Source organism: Vanellus vanellus, assembly GCF_965231255.1.
Source record: "Vanellus vanellus genome assembly, chromosome: 1".
NCBI classification, from domain to species: Eukaryota; Metazoa; Chordata; class Aves; order Charadriiformes; family Charadriidae; genus Vanellus; species Vanellus vanellus.
The window spans coordinates 205,495,526-205,517,540 of NC_138905.1; the positions used below are offsets into that span (position 1 = coordinate 205,495,526).

General features: G+C 40.4%; 1 protein-coding gene across 2 annotated transcripts in view; it reads right to left on the reverse strand.

Annotated features, from left to right (window-relative positions):
* GRIA4 (glutamate ionotropic receptor AMPA type subunit 4) overlaps window positions 1-22,015 on the reverse strand; it is a gene marked incomplete at both ends in the record, with an annotated part of 232,294 nt that overhangs the window by 21,761 nt on the left and 188,518 nt on the right. For both annotated transcript variants that reach the window (XM_082483508.1, XM_082483509.1), the window contains one exon: window positions 19,620-19,867. In XM_082483508.1, coding sequence (XP_082339634.1) covers window positions 19,620-19,867 — 248 coding nt within the window. The remainder of the gene's footprint in view (window positions 1-19,619; window positions 19,868-22,015) is intronic.

Below are 22,015 nucleotides of genomic sequence, written 5' to 3' on the forward strand. Positions count from 1 at the left end.
CACCTGGTTTTGAATACTAAATGGCCTAAAGGCACAGGCAGATCCCTAAGTACTCATTACAAAGGCAGGATCTCTGCTGGGAGCATTTAATAAGAATTTTTTAGGCAACTGGGAGAGTTTTGCCAGGAAAACTTAAATGTCTTAGCTATTCAAACAGGTTTGACATTTTCCTGAATCCCTTTCCTGAACGTAGGCACGTAAGTTCTGTGTAACTGGCACATTAGATAGCAAAATATTTCCCTGAATTCTAGGCAGATTCCTGGTGAAATTCTGCTGTTATCTTTACAGACGGCGGCACTGTTGTTTCACTGCTTAGCATTGGGGATGTTGTTCGCTTGCAATAATGAACAAGCAGGATGTGCAAAAATAACATCACTCACTAATGAGACTCTACATACACAGATACAGCTTTGTTTAAACTGCAGCCGGATCGCACAGTGTATCATCTGAGAACCGCTGGTGCCACCACTGTGGTTACTGAGCAGAAGCAGAGACCCCGACCCTCTAAAAGGCTTTTCACAAATCCTCCTCACAGGGCTTTGAAAGCCTCAGAAATCGCTCAGTCACTTAGAAGACAGACGGCGGGGAGGGATGACACCTTGCTTTAACCTTAGGTTCTCTGAACGTACAGCAAACTTCAAACAAAGAGTACCTGCATGTTAAATGATCAAAACACCGTAGGTGGTCCATACACGAGATATGGACCAACTGGCAAAATACAGGGATTTGGTTTTTTTTCCCAGTAAAATCCACGACTACGTAGTCATAGAAGTTTGTTGTAGACATACTACTATGTCTCCATAATGCCTGGATGAAGTGGAGATCAGTAAACTACTGCAGGATGGGAAGTGAAGCCACGGATGCGGTGGTGCACCTGGAGGAGGAGGAGTTCACTGAAGGAACAAGCCGTGCCAAGATCACAATGTCACAGCCGCCGACGTGCCGGCGATTGATGACGTGTCTCAAGCAACTCAAAGCTCATTTTCTTCCTTGCACTTTGGACCTCTCTCCCTGCAGCTACCTGCTGATGCAGCCATCTACCAGACAAGTCCCACAGTGCTCCTGGCGCAGGCTGGAGGTTATCGTCCCCTGGGACAAGGCAGCGAGACAGCCCGGGGAAGCCGAGTTCAGTGACCTTATTTCAGTGATGTGGATCGCGGTTATACTCTCATGACCTAATGTGTATCCAGCCCAGGTGGCTTGGGAAGAGGAGGCCACAGCTGCCCGAGAGCCTCCGCTCACCGCACAACCCACAGCTCCCTGGATGCAGCTGAGGATTTGCCTCAGACGTATTGAGTGAAACACAAGCGGATGCATTTTTAAAGCTTGTTCATATAATCCATTCAAATGATTTTAAGTGGGAAAAAATTAAAATGCAACCTTACCCAGCAAAAAATTTAAACCTGCCCAGCTTCTGAGCTGTTTATTTTAACCATGTTTTGAAAAGTGCTGATGGCAGATTGTAACGTGACACGTATGCAGCACACTTTAAGGGTGTTTGACAATTCATCAAGAGAAATTAAGTGTAAAGCTGCATGGCACTGGCTGAATATGTTCAATAAATTAGGAATGAAACAAGCACTCTGTTAATGAGGAAGATGTAGCCAAAGCTTATATCATTCTGTACTCAGAAGGCTTCAAGGATCAATAATGCAAATATTAAAAAGAGAGAGTTAATGCAAGAGCGTTTTTACAAGAAAAACAACCTAAATTTTAATGACAAAGGCCAACTTTGAGATCATGTTTTTTTAAACACATTCAAAAATTTATAGGAAAAAATTTTGTACTGGTATTTATAAAGGTTTGCATGCTGTAATGCTATTTGTATGAAAAGATTGTATTCAAATACTGAAGCAGAGCACATATCAAGACATTTTGACACGTAACTGATAGTTCAGACAAAATAGAGTCCTTGGTGCTTGCCGCGATAGCTTGCCCAGCATTTATATTAAATAAAGAGCTACTAGTATTCAAGTTGTGTGTCTTCAAAGCAATATTAGCTCTTCTGCAATGGGTTTCTCAGGCTTTCCTGCTAAACTCTTTCGTTGCTGTATACACGCTTATCACAGAAGGGACGTGATCGGCCATCTCAGTTGAGTGCCCAGACCCCGCTGAGGATCCACCAGGACAGTGGGTGTCTCTTGAAATCCACCTTGCAAAAACCATGTACTCCTGAGGAACTGACTGGTCTGCAGAAAGCCAAGTCAGGCAAAAAAGCCACGGGCAGGTTGTGTCCTGCATTAGAAGTTAATACCATTTATAAATGTTATTTAAAAATCCCCTGTTTGCATTTAAGACACCTCTTCCAGAAAAATATCTCAAAATATTCTACAAACACTAAGAATAAAATATCTTTACAATGGTGTGTAAGGTGTATGTATTGTTATTCTTTGTCTAGAGATGGGAAATATAAAGCAGCACTCAAATAATTTTTAATTATGGCTAATTAAAATAAGTATAACGCTCTTCACTTAGCCATCCAAACAAGATGGTTAATTTCCAGGGGCACTGAGTATTTACAGCTTCTATGTATATCCTAAGTATGCAGCTTAGTTACTTGAACTGAGCTTTGTAAACAAATATGAGCCAAACTGACACCTTGAGGATCAGCAGGAGTTCCAATTAATGGGAGACCCACTGCTGCTAAAAATTGCCATAGCTACTTTGAATTCAAAGAAGTTCTGACAATTTACACCAGCTAGGGGCCTGACGACTGTAGTTTAAAATATTTATATAAATTGAAAGCTGTTTTGCAGCAAGATATTCCAATTACAGTATGCAAACACTTCTTGGCACAAGCAATTAAATATATATTTTGCTTATGCAAAAACAACAGCAGTTGACCCAGGAAGGCAACTCTGCTTGTTTCTCCGCCTTGTACAAAGCTTTGCTGTAAATAAAAAACACATAAAACTGTCCCTAGAGTAACTGTTCATATTGGTTCAGTGTACAGTCTTTAGTAGAAGCAGAAACACCAGTTTCTCTCAACTCTGAGCTATTTTAATTTTCACTAAGGACTACCTAATCCTGTTCTCATCGAGTAGCACCCCTTTTCAAAGCACTATTTTTCTTGCTGGTTGCAGCATAAGCAGGATTACACGAATAGGCTGCTACAGTCCAACACCGGTAACTCAAAATACATGTTTTAAAGGCTTGAGTGGGATTTTTCAAACGCGTCTGGGCGCGGGTGTAACGCTGCTCCACACTGCAGGGATCGCTCTGAGGATAAGCTTAGCCCTCTGCCAACTGCCTCGAAACTCTCTCTCACCTCAGAAACATGACGAATCCGGAGCCCTTTATGGTTTTTATACATTTGATATTGCCGAAAGCACTTACAATAATAATTTAAAATTTGAAATGTGCAAAATGAGCATTTTTGAATACTTGCCCACCCAAACACTTAATGCTTTCAGACAGCGTAACATTTACCTCCGGCATGGCTGGCAGAAAGCCTTTTGCCTTTTTGCACCTCAGGTGAAGCAGATCTCGACTCATGGTTTTGTCACAGCAGGGTGTTTGGATGCCGTTCCACCTGCCTCTCCAGTAACTCCTAAATTTAGGGGTCCCCAGCCGAGAGAAAAAGGGATTATTGGCACGGACAGGCAGGGGTTTCATGGTGGGGCACAGGACATGGTTCAGTGCCGGGCAGAGGTTCCATCAGTGTTGGATTAGTGCTGCTGAAAGACAGGGAGTAATGGTTTGTACTGGGGGGGGCACAGCAGAGAAGCTCTACCAGGTCTCACGCTGTCCCTCTCCTCTCCTACCTGGACTGCATTAGTGCAGGCTGTCTAAGTGACAGCGTGTTACGTCACCCAGGCGCATGTCATTGAGACTCCTTACGCCATCCACAAGAAAAAGCCAAACACTGCCATTTACTGTCTGCACAAATGATCTATTTCTTTTTCGAATGGTTGCCTTGATTTTAACAGGATTGAAAACATTATTCATCATTGCTGATGTTGGCTAGTAGATTTAAATTTTCTTTTACACTATATCTTAGCCATCTTTGTGAGGTATTTTAAGTTTATGCTTCTGAATGACTATTTTCATCCAGAATAAGGCTAGGAAAAACGTATCTCTTGGATGCAATTCAGTGCTTATTGACTAGAAATAGGGTGTGGTCCCTTATAACTTAGAAAGTTGCTCCTTCTTTATTTCCATCTCAATCCGTTTGATATGACTGACGGGTCACTAGACAGCCTGTTGAGATCACAGACGGGCCACCCTACACAGAGCAAGATTTTACTACATCAAAATCTTCCAGCACAAAGCAGGTGGCAGCTGTTTCAGCAGCTTCTAATTTTTCACTCCATTCAACATGTCCCAGCAGTGGCAGAAATATTGTGCCTTGGGCTGAGCATTTCACAGCTTTCATCCACAGGAAGACCCGGCCCTAGGCTGAATCACCTATCCCCAGAAAAAATGTTACTGTGACCTCCAAAACCGCTCAGGATTCTCCCTGACAAATCACGGAAAGTAAAATATCCTGTTGGACCCACTGCAAAAATAAGGTTTCCTGGTTCCTAACCAGCCCCACATCTCAATGTGCTGTATAAATGTATGTTCGATTTGGTGGGTAGCAGGGCAGCTAATATAAAAAATCGAAGATCTTTCTTAATGCAGTACTAAACATATCTGACATTTTTGGACACAGGTTCAAATCCGGCAATGTTCGAAGACTATCAGATTTCTCCAATTTTTCATTTACGCCAGGCTGAATCTCGCCCTTTATGAACATATAATGGTAAGATGGATAAGAGGAACTATATTGACATGGTCATCTCCTGTTGTTCTACTCCTTATGATATGTTGCTGCATTTTTTTTTTTCCTTGCAAGCAGCAAAATCTCATGACAGCAACTGATTAGTTTAAGATGTCATTTTAAGATTAAGAAATGGTAAAAACACCTCAGGAGTCACAATGGAGTGGCTTCTACAAGTAAAGATGCACCTGTGCATGCTTTTTTTCACAAGCTACCTCACCGTCAGCTTAAGATACTCTGTAAAAGGTGATAGAAGTCCTCTGTCCTAGCTAATGTGTCTGCGATGTCCTCAGAGAAGAGTCATACAAAATGAGTTGCATTTTACCACTCTCAGGGTGACAGACATAGGTAACAGTGCTGACAAAAAACCTCTGATGCTCAGCAGCTGCAACTGGTAAAAAAATGAACTTACTGCTATTACTGTTCTCAGGCATTTGAGAAGTAGCCAGATTCGACTGAATTTCTATATTTTTATTTTAGAAAATAAAATAGGTGCTGTTTCCAATGAGCACCAATCTTTTGCCTTTCTGGTTAGACATTTCAGCCATCAAGTCCCAGTCTCACCTTATTGAGAATGAAGCATGACATGACTGCAAAGCCAAATACTGTACAGTACTGAAAGTGCCGTAATACAAGCAGTCTGCTCATCCATTATTTTTTTCCTAGTGAGGAAAGCAACTCCCCATGGGAAGTCTACAGGGCAAAACTGCAGTCTGCTCCTGAGGGAATTCATTCACTGACATCAGTGTCCACAAAAGTATGAAAGTAATGGAGCCACTATGTCAAAAGCCATTGATAACACTGAGAAATCAGCATGGATGCTTGATTTTTACGGTTGCCAGAAACAGACCACTGATTCCTAAGACCTGCACAGCTGATACACTGTTATCAGATCTAAACTTGGACTGAGAAGAGGTATGAGTGATTTCTGCAACTATGCATCCTTCTTTCTGACTCCACACTGTTGTTTTTCCATAAAGAAGTATCAGAAGGAAGGCAATAAACAGAAAGATCCCCACTAAGAGATGGTTTCTTAAGCTTTGGTCTAATTATAATGCAAGCACTTTGAAGTTCATCATTTTAATCGGAAGCAGAGACTGAGAGAAAAAAACAGAGGGTCCATTCCCCAGGTGGGAACTCTAGCTGCAACTGCAATGCAAACAATAAATAATACTGCATAACTTGAGCCTTAGCGAAATGCTGGCTTGTGTTTTGTCTAATGGCAGATCAATACTATACAAATGAAGCAATTACAGTTGTGTCATATAAAGCCTTATTTGGTCAGCAGCCAAAATGGGGATTAGCTGGAAGAGTTCCTAGGATTTTCTGTCTGAATATTATCGCAGAAGTTAACGAGGAAGATCTGATAGGCTGAGACAAACATAAATGGTGCCAGCAATCAGATGAGATGGTCGGTCCAATAGCCAGTGTGCTGATAATTAAAATGCCCTGAAGCCAGCTGAACATCAGTACAAGATCAGGTGAAATTATCAGACAAGGGCAATCCAATCCCTCTGGCAACCAGCTATATAATGTTGCCACCATTGGTAGAGACATGTACATAGCAGCAAACGCAAATACACCAGCACTCATACCAGTCAGACCAACCACAGCCACTTCAATACAGTAATACTCACACTTGTAATGTTCCAAACACAAGCAGTCAGGCTATAGAGAACACAAGGTATGGAAATTACTAATAGATCTCCGCAGTGGATACGGAGAGCCAACTAATGTAATTGCTGTTGTCCTGAACACATGCCCACCTGTCACTTTTAATAAAAAAAAAAGCTGAAGGGAGCAGGGTCCACTGGTGGTAGAGATTTCTGCTATTGCTTTCTAAAAGGAAAAGAGAACAACACGTGGTCATAGACCATAGACTGTTCAAGAAACCATTAGTTTAAGTTACATTTTCCCTATTGTTTTGTCTCCAAAACTGTTTTTTTTTGATCAAAGACACTGAGAAATCTACTGTGGGGTTTGTTCTGAGGCACACGCCTCCATGGATTTGAAATAATCATACAAACATCGGAAGTAGGAATGGACTTTAAATATTCACAGCACAATAAAACCTACGCTATTAATCTTCACTGTCCCTCTGAGGTTGATGGGCAATTGTCATTACCCTCAATTTGCAAAGGTGAAACTGAAGCCAAGAGGTGAACTGACTTCCTCCAAGACTCCCAGGAAATCGGGGCAGGAACATAATTAAGCTCATCAGTACAACATGACTTCCAACCTCGCGCTCAGTCAACCACACTTCATTGCTGCTCAGAAATCTTTGGGCCTTTTCAGGCAAATGTTCACAGAGCATTTATCCTTCTGGCCTCCCAATGCAGATCACTTCCTAGAGTCGACTAAGCTTAAACTTCTGTGCGCATTCCCTCAACTCAGTCTTTAACCATGAAATACTCTTATTTTTTCTGTAGACCCTGCCAGAAGTGAGACAGCCAACCTGAGTGGTTCAACTCCTGTACAAAAACACTCTTCCACCTTTTGACCCCACTCTTAGGGGTTCCACAAGGGTCCATGCTGTCAGTCACTCAGCAGCTGTATGAGGCTGCTTGAGAAGTTAAGGGCTCCCTTTGCCCTGGCAAAGCAGAGACACAAAGCACTGCCAGTTATTTCACTGAATTCAAATACTCTCACTCTCTTTTGCTTTTCCAGCATGAGAATGGGATTTAGATGAGAACAATCTGATTGACTTTTGATTCACAGAAATCAAAGCTTAAGCCTAGGGGTCAAGAGCAGCTTGTGTACAAGCTGGAGAGAAGACCTTCTACTACAGAGAAAACTTAAACATCCCTCTCCGTAAGCTCCTACAACTTTCCAGATACTCCTGTAGTTCCAGGAGATTGAATGTGATGGCTGAAGAGGTCCTTTGCACATACATAATAGTCAAAAAGGGAGCACAGCATAGTGCAGTGTGGAAGGCACATCAGGAGGTGGCTGGTGCAGCCTCCTGCTCACACAAGGGTCAGCTCTGAGGTCAACCCAAGCTGCTCAGGGCCTCATCCAGTCACGGTTTGAAAATCTCCAACGATGGAGACTGCACAACCTCTCTGGGCAACCAGTGTCACTGTCAGACTGTTCTCAAGCAGTCAGGGGGAGAAGTTCCTCCTTACATCCAGTCTGAACTTCTCCTGTTTCAGTTTATGCCCATCGTCTCTTACCTTCCTGTCCTGCACTGCTGTGAAGAGCCTGGCTCCATCTCCTCAAAGACCTTCGCATAGGCACTGTTGGTTGCTATCAGGTTCCCCCCAAAGCCATCTCTGCTCCAGGCTGAACAAGCCCAGCTCCCTCAGCCTCTCCTCACAGGGTAGGTGCTCCAGCTCCAGCTCCAGCTTGATCACCTTCCACTGAAATTGCTTCAATTTATTGATGTTTTTTCTTGAATTAGGAGGCCAAAAAGGATGCAGTATTCTAGATGTGGTCTGAATGTTTGCAATTATTTTATCTGATGCCACAATATCTTTTCTTGTGGCCTACAAATTGGATGAACTAAAAGCACTCTAATTGGAACTGCCTTGGATAATTGCCCACTATCTAAAAGTGATGCCAAAAGTAGCAGCCTGCTTATTTAACTGTGATAGAAACAGTTCCTAAATCCTCAAGAAACTGTGATGACTTTCTGTTCACTTTCAGCTACACTTTCCTAGCCTGAGTTTGCATTATTTAAACTCTGCACGAGAACTAATTGTCAAGTGTTCATGTAGATTTAAAGTAAAAAAGTCATTAGCAGGTAAAGTTAGAATATAATTAAAACAGTAACATATACTGATTAAAACTTGAGGTGGTGGATCTTAGAAAGCAGAGAGCATCCAAATGTAGGCTGGTCCCACAGCTTTTCAAACAGAAAGACATGATCTTTTTAATTAAAACCAACAAAAAAATCAGCATCAGCCTACAACCTGGCTCTTACTTGTTTGTGTTGCAACCGGTAAAAAGCTTTTGTGGAAACGTTCAAATTAAAAATTTAAAATGTAAAAATCTGAAAAATTGCCTAGTGATGTTTGCATTTAGGCATCTGAAATTTGGGTGATTTGACTTAGCTATAAAAAGTTGAGACATTCTGTAGGAACTAACTCGCAGATTTCCAACCAGGTCCGATGAATTCTTTTGTAGACTCAGAATTTTAAGATCCAAAATAGATATGAACCACACAAATGACACAGCATGAAAAGCTATAAAAAGAATTTCCATACTGCTGTGTGCAAAATCAGGTGCCTACATCCATAGCAAGGAAGCCAAAGGTCTCATCCTAAATGTAAAAGCCTCTCTTACGACAAACACAGTTGCACTAGATGGAACCGTCTAAGCACTAGATTGGAATGAGCCTAATGTGTAATTATGTACAGAGAAAGCCTATTCTGGAGGTAACAGATGGGCTGCCAGATGTTGGGGCTGCTGTCACCTGCAGGCCTCGGTTGTCCCTGCTGCTAGAAACAGAAGATGCTAGAAACAGAGGATCTGGATCTTCCTGTACACTGATGCTATTCCTGCCCAAGTGCAGCGGGGGCAGGTGGGGGGAGAATAAAAAGAAGCTCTGTCTTCTCTGGGTCCTGAAGGCAGATTATTCTTTTCATGTGTTCTTTTAGAGTAGGAAGAAATAACTGAAGCGTAACAATAAAATAGGTCTCTCTATCAGGTCAGGGTTGGGCCACTTTCATCCAGTTCACTTTTCGCTTTAAAAAAGTGGAGGGGAAATTGTAGTTAAACTTTGACTACAGAAAACTGCTAATCCTGCCAAAACCTATTAAAAGAGAGTCTCACTCCATAAAAGAGCACACAGCATTGTTCACCATCATGTGATTTGCTAAAAGATATAGTTAAATAGGAGCTAAATTCTTCTTCAGCTTTGATTTAAGGTCTTACTCATTGACTTAATTAGAATGGGAAGCAGAGGAAGGAAGACAGAAAACGGGAGTAAGGTTTCTAGCTATAAAAATACAGGAAGACTCGAGAAAAGTTTATCTAGAGGTAACTAAGAAAAAGAGCAGTAGTTTTGACCCTACTTCCTTCCACAGACAAGGTAGACCAGTTCAGAGAAAACTACTGATCAACCATAAGTCCCCGCTTTATCACACAATCTTTTAAACTTGTGTTGTTCAGCGAGATACACATATGGCCATTTTTATCTGGAACCTGAGCACCGTGGGAACGTCTTGCTGATGTGAGGTAATACCTGCATTTCAGAGATGTCATACCAAGACACACAGTAGCTTAAAAGATATATTAAAACTACCCGGGGAGTTGGAGCTGGGCGTCAGTCCCAGGTTTCCTGAATCTTGTTTTGTGATTTTTTTCATTGGTAACATTTTCACCTTTTGTTCTAGGACGTTCACTTCCTCCATAATGCCTACTCCATTGCACAGCGTGCTGGTCTAAGATAGTGTTCTCAGCTCAAAGAAGCTCCACGAGAAAGAAAAGAAACTTTTTTTCCTACTTTTGGTTTGGGATTTCTCACAAGAGCCGAGGCTGCATAAAGACTAAATGGATATTTTGTGCCTCTCGGGAGTCCCTCTAGTATATACTGTCAATTGGAAGTGTGCTGCTTTGCAACTATCACACAGATTAATCGCAAACTGTTTTTCAGGTGCTATTTGTTCCCCAAATGTCAGTTCCACAGAGAGGTATTGTTACGAGCTGCTGAGATGCCTTTCAGTGGCCTGCTCCCTTGCTTTAGGCTACCTACAATTTACCTGGACAATTATTATCTTAGTGGGATAGGCTTTTTACCTGGCGGGAACTGTACCATCCACTTCAAAGGGTAGCTGGTTTGTGCCCTTAATAAACGCATATTCTGAAGCCTGGCAGTTTCCTGGGAATTGACACCTAAACAGCAAGAGAGTTGTAATGAAAAGAAAAGAGAGAAATAATAACGAGCTGCATTGTTAAAATATAATGGGCTGCATCTTGCCCTCTGCTGAGCTGCTTTACGATGGATTGGGGAAACGGCAGGGAAAAGGGCAGGATAAATTTATTTCTGAAGTGCCAAGAAGCAGAGTTTGTTCCTTGGAGGTTCTCTAGATTGGAAACAATAACCCTTTTGTATCCCACTGGCATACTCTGAGGATTAACGCTTATCAAACCTTGGTAAACTCCAGAAAGTCAGTAGACATGTGCACAGCAATGGTACCAATTTTTGAGAGATTCTGGTCTTCAGTGATAGTTTTAGGGAAGTTCATTGGTTGTACTTAAAAATATGCCCCCTTTTACCTGACAGAGAAGTGAACTGTCTGACAAATTCCATTTGGACAGATTTGATATTGTGAAGCTCCTACTCTGTTTGCATTCAGATATTTCTGAAGCAGGAAAACAAAAAAAGAACTGTGATTGGGTTTGATGCTTTGATTTCTTTCTGATTGTAGAAAATGACCCTGTTGTTATAAAACTTATGCTGGTGCTGATTATCATGGACTGGCTCAAGCAATGCTTCTGTATGACACAGAATCACAGAATCACAGAATTATCAGAGTTGGAAGGGACCTCTAGAGATCATCTAGTCCAACTCCCCTGCCAAAGCAGGAGTGCCCAGAGCACATTACTCAGGACTGCATCCAGGCGGGTCTTGAAAATCTCCAGAGAAGGGGACTCCACAACCTCCCTGGGCAGCCTGTGCCAGTGCTCTGTCAATGACAGCACAGAAATTTCACCTTTAGTAATCGCTAAATATCAAAGGACAAAGCTCTTGCATAAATATCTTTTAAAAAATAAAATAAAGGAAAAAGAAGCCTCATTGTGCTGTTAAGCCAATGCTAAAGCTGAAGAGAGAGAATGGCAGTTTCACCTTTTATACTGACTATACTGCTAATTTAAAAATACCTATTGCCATTGCAATGTTTAGATAAAAAATTACCTTTCTAGGCAATAGTTTTGATGCTGTTTCCGTGCTCTGTCCTTTCACTCCTGCTCAGAAGCACCTTGTTTCACTAATGTTCTCACTAAAATCCCGGGATCTTCCCTGGAGTAAGCAGCAGGATGATATTAGCACAAACGTACCGGAATGTGACCGTGCGACCAAAATGGGAGCCGGGCTTCTTGGAAGAGCTTTGCCTTCTGTCAGTGGCTTCTAATGTCATTTGTAGTGTAGGGAAACAGAAATGGCAACAGAACAAATTCCTGTGACTTTTGCTCTCTCCTCCAGACCACGGAGAGCTTTGTTCAATTATGAATCCCCCCAAAAGTCTGAGGGTGAAAACTTCCTGCAAGTGGCAATGAAGAAAGAGGCTCTGTGGGGCACGGTAGATCACAGATGGCTCTTTGGAAGTACTTGAAAGGTATAATGATGCTTTTTTTTTTCTTTTTTTTTTTCCCAGGACAGAGAAAATTCAGTGAGTGCAGCATCATGGACATTAATGAGTTGTTTCCTTTTAAAGATACAAATATCAGAAACTTTTTCAATAACATTGTTCCTCACTGCAATTTGGTGACTTAAAACAGGATTATTACAATTTCCTGCTTCTATATGTAAACATTGCAAGAAAGGGCAAAATTCCTTCAAGTAGTAGATTTTGCTTAAATACATTTTCTCGTACGTCTTGAAATGGACCTCATTAGCCATCATCAATTTTTCCTCTTTTTTTTTTTATAGCACTCTTTTCATATGGGGAAGACCCTTATCTTGATTAAAAATGAGAAAATTAATCCAATGGGCATCACTGGGGAACAGAGTAAACTGGGATTCTGATCTCTGTTCTCAAGGCTTTATTTTTACTTTTAAAACAGACATTCTGCTTTTAGATAGAAATAATCCAGATAACTGTAACTAAGTATGTCTCTCAGGCTCAGCCGAAAGAACAACTTGCTAACATTCATTGCCAGGCTCTCTCTTCACTGATCTTCTTTTGACCCCTGACTTTTACATTCCTTTCTAAGCAGTGGCCCACTCTCTGCCTTTTCACCTAGTAAATGTTATTTTTAGTTGACAGAAAACCCAACGAGCTCTGAAGGATCTGACCTGCTTGAGAAATATCCAGGCTATAAGCTCTGACACTGAATGGGTAATGGGGTGGTAATTCAAGCCTTGTTATGCCTAAAGTGAAGGGAAGAATATTATACAAAGTCATACAGTATGATCCACACCATCAGTCAAACAGGATAATGTTTACAATATGCATAAAATGTTATAGATCACATTCTAGTTTTCAAATCATTTTGTATCACAGAAAGAAATGACCTTGTAAAATCCTGGTAAGTGAAACTCCTGACTAAAATCCTGTTATTGTAAATATCAACAGACCACCCCATAACTATGAAGGGATTTTTGTTTTCTCCGCTGCCCCGTGCTTTAAAAGAATAGAGGTCCAACTCAGTAATTTCACATCACTCATTTTTTATCCTCAAATCTCCATTGTTCGCCAGTATCTTCTCTACATCAAGCATAAATAACACCAGTTTCTAGCTCCTTCCGTGCTCTGCTGAAATGATTGCCTCTACGGATAACACACTGATTACGGCAAGACCAGGCATTCTGGCAGGAGAAGAGAAACGTGAAAAATAAGCGAACCTGCTTCCTCTGCATCTCTCCTCACTGTGAAGGTCACTTATCTTCAGAATGATCTGGGGAAGGTCTTTGGATGCCAGGGTTGTCAGCTGGAGGAAAGCTAGCCAGCAGAAGAAATACCCATTCTTGTCTCTGAATTGCCAGAACAATGCTCAAAAGCATATAGGGCACAGACCTCACCATGGTGACTCAAGAGTCACCTTTGCCTGTTTCTGTACCTTTCGGGGAAACAGGAACACACCGTTGAGTAAACAATGCATCTCAGATGCATAGAAATACCGCATGTTAGAATAGCTACATCAATGATATCGGTTAAAAACAATAATCTACGAAGTCCTTCGAAAAATTAACAATATAGGGTACACTGAAGAGCGGTCCAGGGAAATGCTTACTTTATGACACAACACAACTTGCACAAGGAAGCTTCACTCATGGGAAAATTCTATTTTTGTGAAGATACATGGATTTCTATAGTACAAAACCTTTGAAAAACACTAGTGAAAGAACTCTATAGTAAATAAATTTTGACTCTGGACATAATTTGGGTGGACAGCTCAAACATTCTTTCCTAGTTTTCCTCTTACTCTGAGGGAATCTGTTAACATCATAGCCCTTTTTTTGTACACACAAATCCAATTTTATAGAAATAATAAAAAACTAGAGAATGCAAGAAGTTTTGGTGGAAAAAAAATTATCTATCCTTATAGGTGACTACTGTGTCATGACTATGATTCTTCTCCCACAGAGCTTGGTGTTAACTGTCAATTTGCTGATCTACAAAACCAGGGTAAAAAGAGAACTAGGGTACATCTCAGCATATTGTATTAAGTTCACAATAAACAGCTTTGACAGTGAATGATGATCTGGGAATTCCTTCCACAATAAGCTACTTATATTCTGGTCTCCAAAAACATCAAGGACAGAACTTGATAAAAAGTCCCATTGAAAAAAATTATACTATTTTCCCAAGCTTTTTTCAGGTCAATGAAAAACACACCCCCAAAAAAAAGAGTAGTGAATATCCCACCCTATATAAGGTCAGCCAATATTTTGTATTAACGTACATGCATTACCAAAATAAGTTTTCCTTCAACACTATATTTCTAATGAAGGGACCATACTGGATATATCCTTGAAAAGCAAAGGTAATATTGTCAGCTGTAGTACCACACTGAAAAGAAGCAATGAAAGAATGGCAATTTTAGAGATTGACCTTGGGAAAACAAGGACTAGCGGAAGTCAATGAGATTAAGATGGTCATTTATAAAGCCCATGCACAGAAAGAATTCCTTCATAACAGATCTTTACCTTAATTTTGTGGTTCAGGCGACAAAATCACAGATTTTGTCAAGAAAAAAGTTCCCTCCACCACAGATCCCTCACTTCTAGGGTAAATCTCTTTCAGGTATTGCACAATTACATAAAGCAGGAGAATCTGTAAGATATCGACAGGGTAGCGCTGGATACCTCTTGCACTTCAAGCACTCTCCAGGGCACTCCTCCCTTGCAAGGAATGGAGACTAAAATCCATAGCTTCACTCATGTTGTACTTTGCACTTCACACAAGTTGCTAGAATGATCAGAAAATTCCATCCACATCACCTGCTTCACTGATGCACTTCCCACATTTCCCACCTCATGTTAATACAAACACAGTAAAGAATGGATAAAGAACTGGCCCTTAGCTGGTGTAAAGAGTCAGTTCATGTCACCAGCTGTCACACTGCAAAGAACCAGCAGATAACACCATGTGGACCCTTTCTCCTTCCTCCCCAGCCCACAAACATTTCCTCCTAAAGTCGAACTGGAGTTACTTCTTTACTACATAAAAAGAATGGAGACTTGAATAATGAAATATAGAATCCCAGATTCATATCTATAAACATTAGCTGTAAGGGCAATAGTAGGAACTTAATATAGCTTTGGATTTCATCAGGTTGGTGAACAGCCATCACCAGCCTCTAAAATACATCAACACATCCATTCACAACCGTTTTTTATTATTTGGCTAGTTCTAATCCTGCCACTCTCATCTGGCTGAACTCAAGGTGTCTCACCAGACACTCATGATCTGAGCAGGTTTCACTCATCCACACTGCATACTGTCTGCAGAACAGGACAGCCAAACAGTCTTAGTTAAAACAGACACAGAAACAACAATGACAACTCCTCGTTTTTTAGCTCAACCTGTCATTCAGCTTCGCATCAAACAACTTCAAAAAGTACAAAAAGTAGAAAAAGCTTTTGATGTACCTTTAAGGCAATATTGCCCCTATTTTCTTTTCCATTACCTCTACGAGTGGAGAACTCTTTCATCTTCATCACTATTCAAACTTGTTTAAGATGCCTACATATCTAAGCCAGAAAAGCAGAGGCATGCAAGGCATAGGATTTCCTTAGTACAAGATCTCCAGGTGTTGCCCACTAGAAACACAGATTACTGCAAGTGGCAAGGCAGACGAGCCAGGGGTGATCCACAATGGCCAGAAGTCTGGCCACGAGAACGTCTTCTAATGACAAGACATTACAAAGGCAGGTCCTGCTAAGCAGACAAGCAGCACTCGCTTAACCACCTTTGAAAACACCACCTTTGAAGAGAAAAACTCATTAATTCACACTGATTACTGCACAGTAGTTTTGGAAGGATACCTACCGTGGTAGGAGGAGGAAACAGTAAAGACAGCTGGGTAGTGCAATGAGAGAAACTCAATCTTTGTTGTGATGAGAGCCTTTGCCCTCAATCCCACGTTCCTTGTCAAATATGTCAGTCTTTACAACATTATATAGAAATGAATATCACTGAAAAGGAAGGAAGGAAGGAGACACACATGATGTGTACGGAGGTACTGCCCGGTGGGCATAAAAGAAACACACATCAGGCATTTCCCATTCTCCTCCATCCAGTGATATGCATGAAGCCTAATACTGCACCAGCACTGAGAGGAAGTCATTCCAATTAGCCAATAGGTACTGGTTGAACACTGCAGGAGTGTAGCATGGAACCCAATCAGGAAGAGTTTCCAATTAAAATCCACTACCCTGCTCATGTGTAGGGTCATGAGCAACAGAGAGACCAGTCCCCGGATCGCTCTGACAGGTGGATTTCATCTGCATGAGCGAAGTGATGGGTATGTGCCCTGTAATGAACATGAGCCCGGTGATGTGATGGCAGGGATCCATCGCTACTCCTATGCTACAGGAAGAAGTCTGATTTAGATTCCCAATTTTCTGTCAGTGTTGGACGTGCAAAAAATATACGGTCTGTTTCTCCATACACTCACATGAATTTTATGCAGCTGTTACTACATTTTCAGTGAAAAAACCCTGATTTATAAGCATTGTAAGTAGGAGGAGGATTAAGACTAAAATATCTCTAGTGAAATAGGTGTTCAAAGAGTCTAGTGAATTATTTGATATGAATAATTCATTTGAAAAAAATTGATATTTTTCCCTAGCCCTGAACAGCCCAAGAACTGAGTGTGAATGTTTAACATTTATAAGCTACTTGTGATTATTTGTGAACTACATCCAGTAATTTGTGTTCTACGCATTACTCAAATAGGAAATTATGATTATTAAATAAAATATAGAATTTACAACTCCCATAGCAAATTATGTCTTTTGACTAATTTATGTAATAATCTTAGCTAGTCTGCCCTTCATGGATTTCAAACTGCATGTTCAATATTTGCAATTATCTGTGCAGGCAGCAGTTACGTAAGTCATCTGATCAGTAACAGAAACGCTACTATGTGGGATGCAGTCAAAATAGCAAACCCAGCACATTCTACAATTTTGAACAATTCAGAAAATACTGAAGCATGCAATTAAAATTTACAGCTGAGTCTTTTCTGTTCAAAAGCACAGGGGTGGGAAGCTTTGCCCCTCTTCAGTAAGAACTACTGTCTATAGACATACATGGAAGAGGCGGTACGGATATGAGGTATTGCTTGTTCTTTATTTTTGTCCAGAACATTAAGTGTGTTGCTTAATGTTTTTAATAGGTAAGCAGCCCTGAGGCGTTGCCTGAGGTTCGTCACTGGGGCTGGAGAGGGAACGGGGTGCAGCAGAAGAACAAGCAGCTTAGCACATGTGAAAGAAAGGCTCGGGAAAGGCATGGACATGGACAGCCAGTCGAGACAGCTTGAAAGAAGATTTGGTCCAATTTTTATGTCGGGTAGGATTTCCACCGTTCCCCTTTTCGAAACATGTTATGCGAAAAACTAAATGCTTTGGATCACATCACCCTAATGATAGTTGCCGACCCCCAGTTAGACCAAACTGTGGCCTCACTGAAACATAGAGGAGCTTGGTCTTTAGCTGGGATGGAACCAGGATTTCACACTTGACCCTTACAATCACGGTTGTGCTCTTCCTCTCTGTTCTTATTAAACGGTCTTACTAGGCCCTCTTCCTTCTAACTGCTTTATGCCTTGTCCCCAGCGCTTCTAGATATTTTTATCTAGCCAACTGAGCAAATCTGAAATAAGCCCAAATTTGACACAAACCAAGTTCCACTGGCTGCTAGTGCTCATTATAACAGGCTGTCTCTTGACGGTGGTGTTGGATACTCTGCAGAAAGAAGTGAGAGGGACTAGAGAGCACCATAATGCATGCTTAGAGCAAACAGCCCACTGCTAGGATATATATGACAGCAGCTAAAGTGATTCCTAAAAAGTTTGCCCTAGCTTTGGCACAGCAAAGCATGACTGTGTCAGCAACGGGCATTTCCTTACTACGGGAAAGCACCTCCGCTAAACTGCCGGGCTGCCTGCCACTTCTAGGTTGTCTGAAACACTGAGAAGGAGATAGCAATATATTAGATATATAAAATAAAACATAAGTGCTTTGAAAATATGCCCAGATAATAGACCAGCCTCTCCTATTATCTGCTGCCTTCTACTTTTAACAACCCCATGAGTTCTGGACGTGTTTTTCTTTATAATTAATATTTTTATTGTTGTCATTTCCCTCTCTCACCTCCTTTTGTTCTCATACTACTTTATTCAGCAGTGAAGGTGGCAGTTTTTAAATCCAAGAGGTACTGGATGTTAAGAACCAAAATTTCATATTCAGTCACTGAAATAACTGGCCTGATTTTTCCCTGCACATACAAATCTTCTTTTGCTGCAGATGGAAATGATTCTGATAACACTCCTATTCCCATCTGTGTAACACAGTTAAAGCTATTGAGGTTTGTGGCATGATGTGCAGGTTAAACCGGTGAGTTTAGAGTGAGTCTAGTTATCTGCATAGTGGTAATGATGTCTCCTCTGCGGTCACAGATGTAGACAGGTACCTCCTTAGATACTTCCTGCACAGAACTATGGGTCCATCTGCACTTGCAACTCCTCCCTCCAACTCACTTTGTCTCCTTTGTGAGTCTATTTCACTGGAGCCTGTTGTAATCCCTTATCATGAGCACATGGATGAAATTTGGGAATTGGGGTGCTGGTTGCTCCACGGGCCATTCCCTCTCCCCCACCCGCATGTGCCCTATGGCTGTAAAGACTCCATAGGCCACACTCCCTCCGTCTGCTAGTTGCTCTTTTGCTTTGAAGAAAATTGGCAAGTCTACCAGAGGAAAAAGGCAATTTTTGTTTGCCTTAAACGTTAAAGACAACATAGCGGTAAATACTGCCAATTTTGACACAGAACTATTACCTTCACTTCTGTTTCCCTGACAATTTGAATGAAAAGCAAATGATGTTTTGCCCGTGAATCAAAAACTTAACCGAATGTGTCTGATACCATGATAAAGAAAATACTGGTGAGTTTGAAGGCAGTACTGAAATGCATAATGCTAGAAACACAAACTTTTTTTTTTCCTAAATAAGAAGGTGCTTTAATAAAAAGTACTTTAATGAAGTTGCTTTAATGAAGGACTCATTGCCTCCAAGTGATGACATTTGAAAAAAGATGTTACAAGCAGCTTCTTATTCAGAAATTAGCAGCCAAGATCAATAAACAAAACATAAAATGTAGGCATATTATTGATGCAGATACTGATGCAGATAATGTAGGCATAATACTGCTATAAAGGGTTCAATTTGGTGAAAAAAGCTGGTGAAATAGAATAGCTGATGTTAATTCTATTGAGGCTGACTTCAAGTAGCTAGTGTTCAACCAGTTTGGTTTTTATATGGCCTTGAAAGATATGCCAACTATAGCTGCTAAATCCATATTGCAATTAGAAATGTTTACCTTTGTTGATCAAAAAAATATGAAATGGAAGAAAAGAAAAATAACATACCATGTTCACACACAAAACAAAAAGAGCTATATCAGGGACATCAGGGAAGGTGGAATACTATAACAACACATTTTATATTGTTATACTATTCCACCCACCTTAATGGAGAACCCTTCGGTGTGGCTACGCCATAGCCTTTCGAATCCAGATTTCCTCCCACTTTCATGGTGTCACACGGCTTTCGTTGCTCTATGTATTCATTCATGGTGGACTCCAGCAGGAAGGCAAATTTGCCCTTGGATTTTCGGACACGAGCTACTCCCTCTGCAGTAGTCCTAGTGAACACTGATGGCTCAGCTGATTTCATGTAGGTCCACATCTTTTCATACACTGCTATTTTGGATCTCTGGAGAAAATCAAAAAGAAGTTAGAAAAAAGAATGTTGCTACATTTCAGAATGGCACTGTCCAAAATAATATCAATCATACTAAATTTTTCAAACAATTGGGATTGGGAAAATCATACTTGGATGAGGATTTTCTTTGAATTCCATGATTATTTTAAAAGAAACAAGAAATAACAATATTGATACTATAAAATCAGATATTATTTTTAGGTCCAGTTAGCATTTAGCAGTCACAATAACATAACTGGAAAGCTAAAAGCCCTGAATTTGCTGTTAGATAAAGGCAGTTCACACAGTCAAGGTGTTGCAAAGAGTGTTTTAGGGAATTATATACAAAACAGAGATCCACAATATCTGGGGAATGTATGGGAAAGAGAAACAATAAAATAATCTCCCCGTAAATACGGAGCTCAATCTTGAAGCATTTCTCAGCTCTAACACCCACTTCTTACACCATCAAAACCACAACAGCTTAAGTAAGATTTCTGCTTTCAACATTCAGAGTCCAGAATTCATTCAATTTACATTCAGCAAGGCTGCACAACATTTCAAGACATGGTTCACAATAAAACATGGAAACAGCAAATTGGACCAAATACGCTATTGAAGGAAACAAAATGCCCTAAGCATTTGCCCTAAAGAAGTATTAGGTATGTTTTTAGAACCACAGTATCAGTGGATTTATTTTAAAGACTCTGATCCTGCAACTAATTGAGTAAGAAATGTGCTGGCTCAAAGAATGCACAAGAACTCATGGCTTAGAGAACATCAGTTGGAAATTTTCCTGTCCAGGAATGCATGGTGTAACCACAAGTAAAGACTTAAGCAAAAATAAAGCTTATGCATGCTGCAAAAAGGACTTTTTAACCCAATGCTTAAGTCAGCTTTTATTTGAGTCAACAGCAGTTTCTAGCTAAGCAAGACTTGGTCTATGAGCCCATTCCTACACTGTGCTGAGTACTCCAGGAAAATATTCATTATTATAAAGTCTCAAAACAAAGGGCCTTAGATTATTTAAACAAATATTAAATCCTATAATCTAGGTATTGTTTCAATTGACAATGGCTTTAAAAAGCCTGCAACTGAGCCTTTGTATAGGTAAGAGTCATTTCCCTGAAGCACTTTTTACCGATTACCAAATAATTGGTCTTACTTGAAAGTAAGTGGCATTTAACCAGAAATGTTCAATAAAAATACCCTATAACAGAACATGATAAATTATCCTTGCTTTTTTAGCTTGTCTGTATGCATCATTTTCTCTTTCTGTCAAACATAATAAAATGTAAATTAACAACAGCTGTGCATGTCCATAATCACATCCCGCCTTGTCACCCTCTCTGCTGTAGTCACAGCTACTTTTCATTGACATAATAGTGGCTGAGAGTGCAGCATCAACTAAGCCACCCATGTATTCTTTTTGCTCAACACTGATGTAATTTCATGGATTTAAATTTACAGAAAGAAAAAAAAATTGGAAGAGAGCAGTAATGAATCAGGCATTATTTCAAGAATATTTACTTGCCTTTGTATGCCTTCACTTCTAATCATTTTTTACATCTTAACATCCATATCATCAGATTCTTTGTAAAGTAAACATCTAATAGGTCGCTTTCCTTCAAAACTAAAAACATGCAACACGTGAAATAGCTCTATTAGTAAGAGGAAACAATGCCCTACATCAATTGAAAAAGGTTGCATGTAAAGCTGTTTTTTTAGGATCTAATTTCCTTTGCCCATCAAGAGACAAAAAATATGGCAAGTCTAACAAGACATCTGTTCTGTAAGAACATTTTCTTCTCCCAAGATTTCATTTGTTAGCATTCAATTTCTACATGTCAACCCAGAGTGAAAACTGAAGAGTGAACCAACAGAGATTCCTTATTATCATATGAGGAAATATTGGAGCTTTCCCCTGCAGTCAGCCAGGATAGGGTAATTCTCATTTAGGGCTTTTCTGAGTAGGACTGGTAAAACTAAGTTCTTTTCCTCTTGAGTAAGTGGCTCAGAAAATGCAACTCTCGCTATCCAAAACAGGAAATAAGTAAATAGCCAATAGTATCAAAGTTTAAATTTTCTTTCTGTTGGTTTAAAATGACTTTTCCTTTTTCTGTTTTCAGTCTGGAATCAAAGCAGACTGAATAGCTGTTC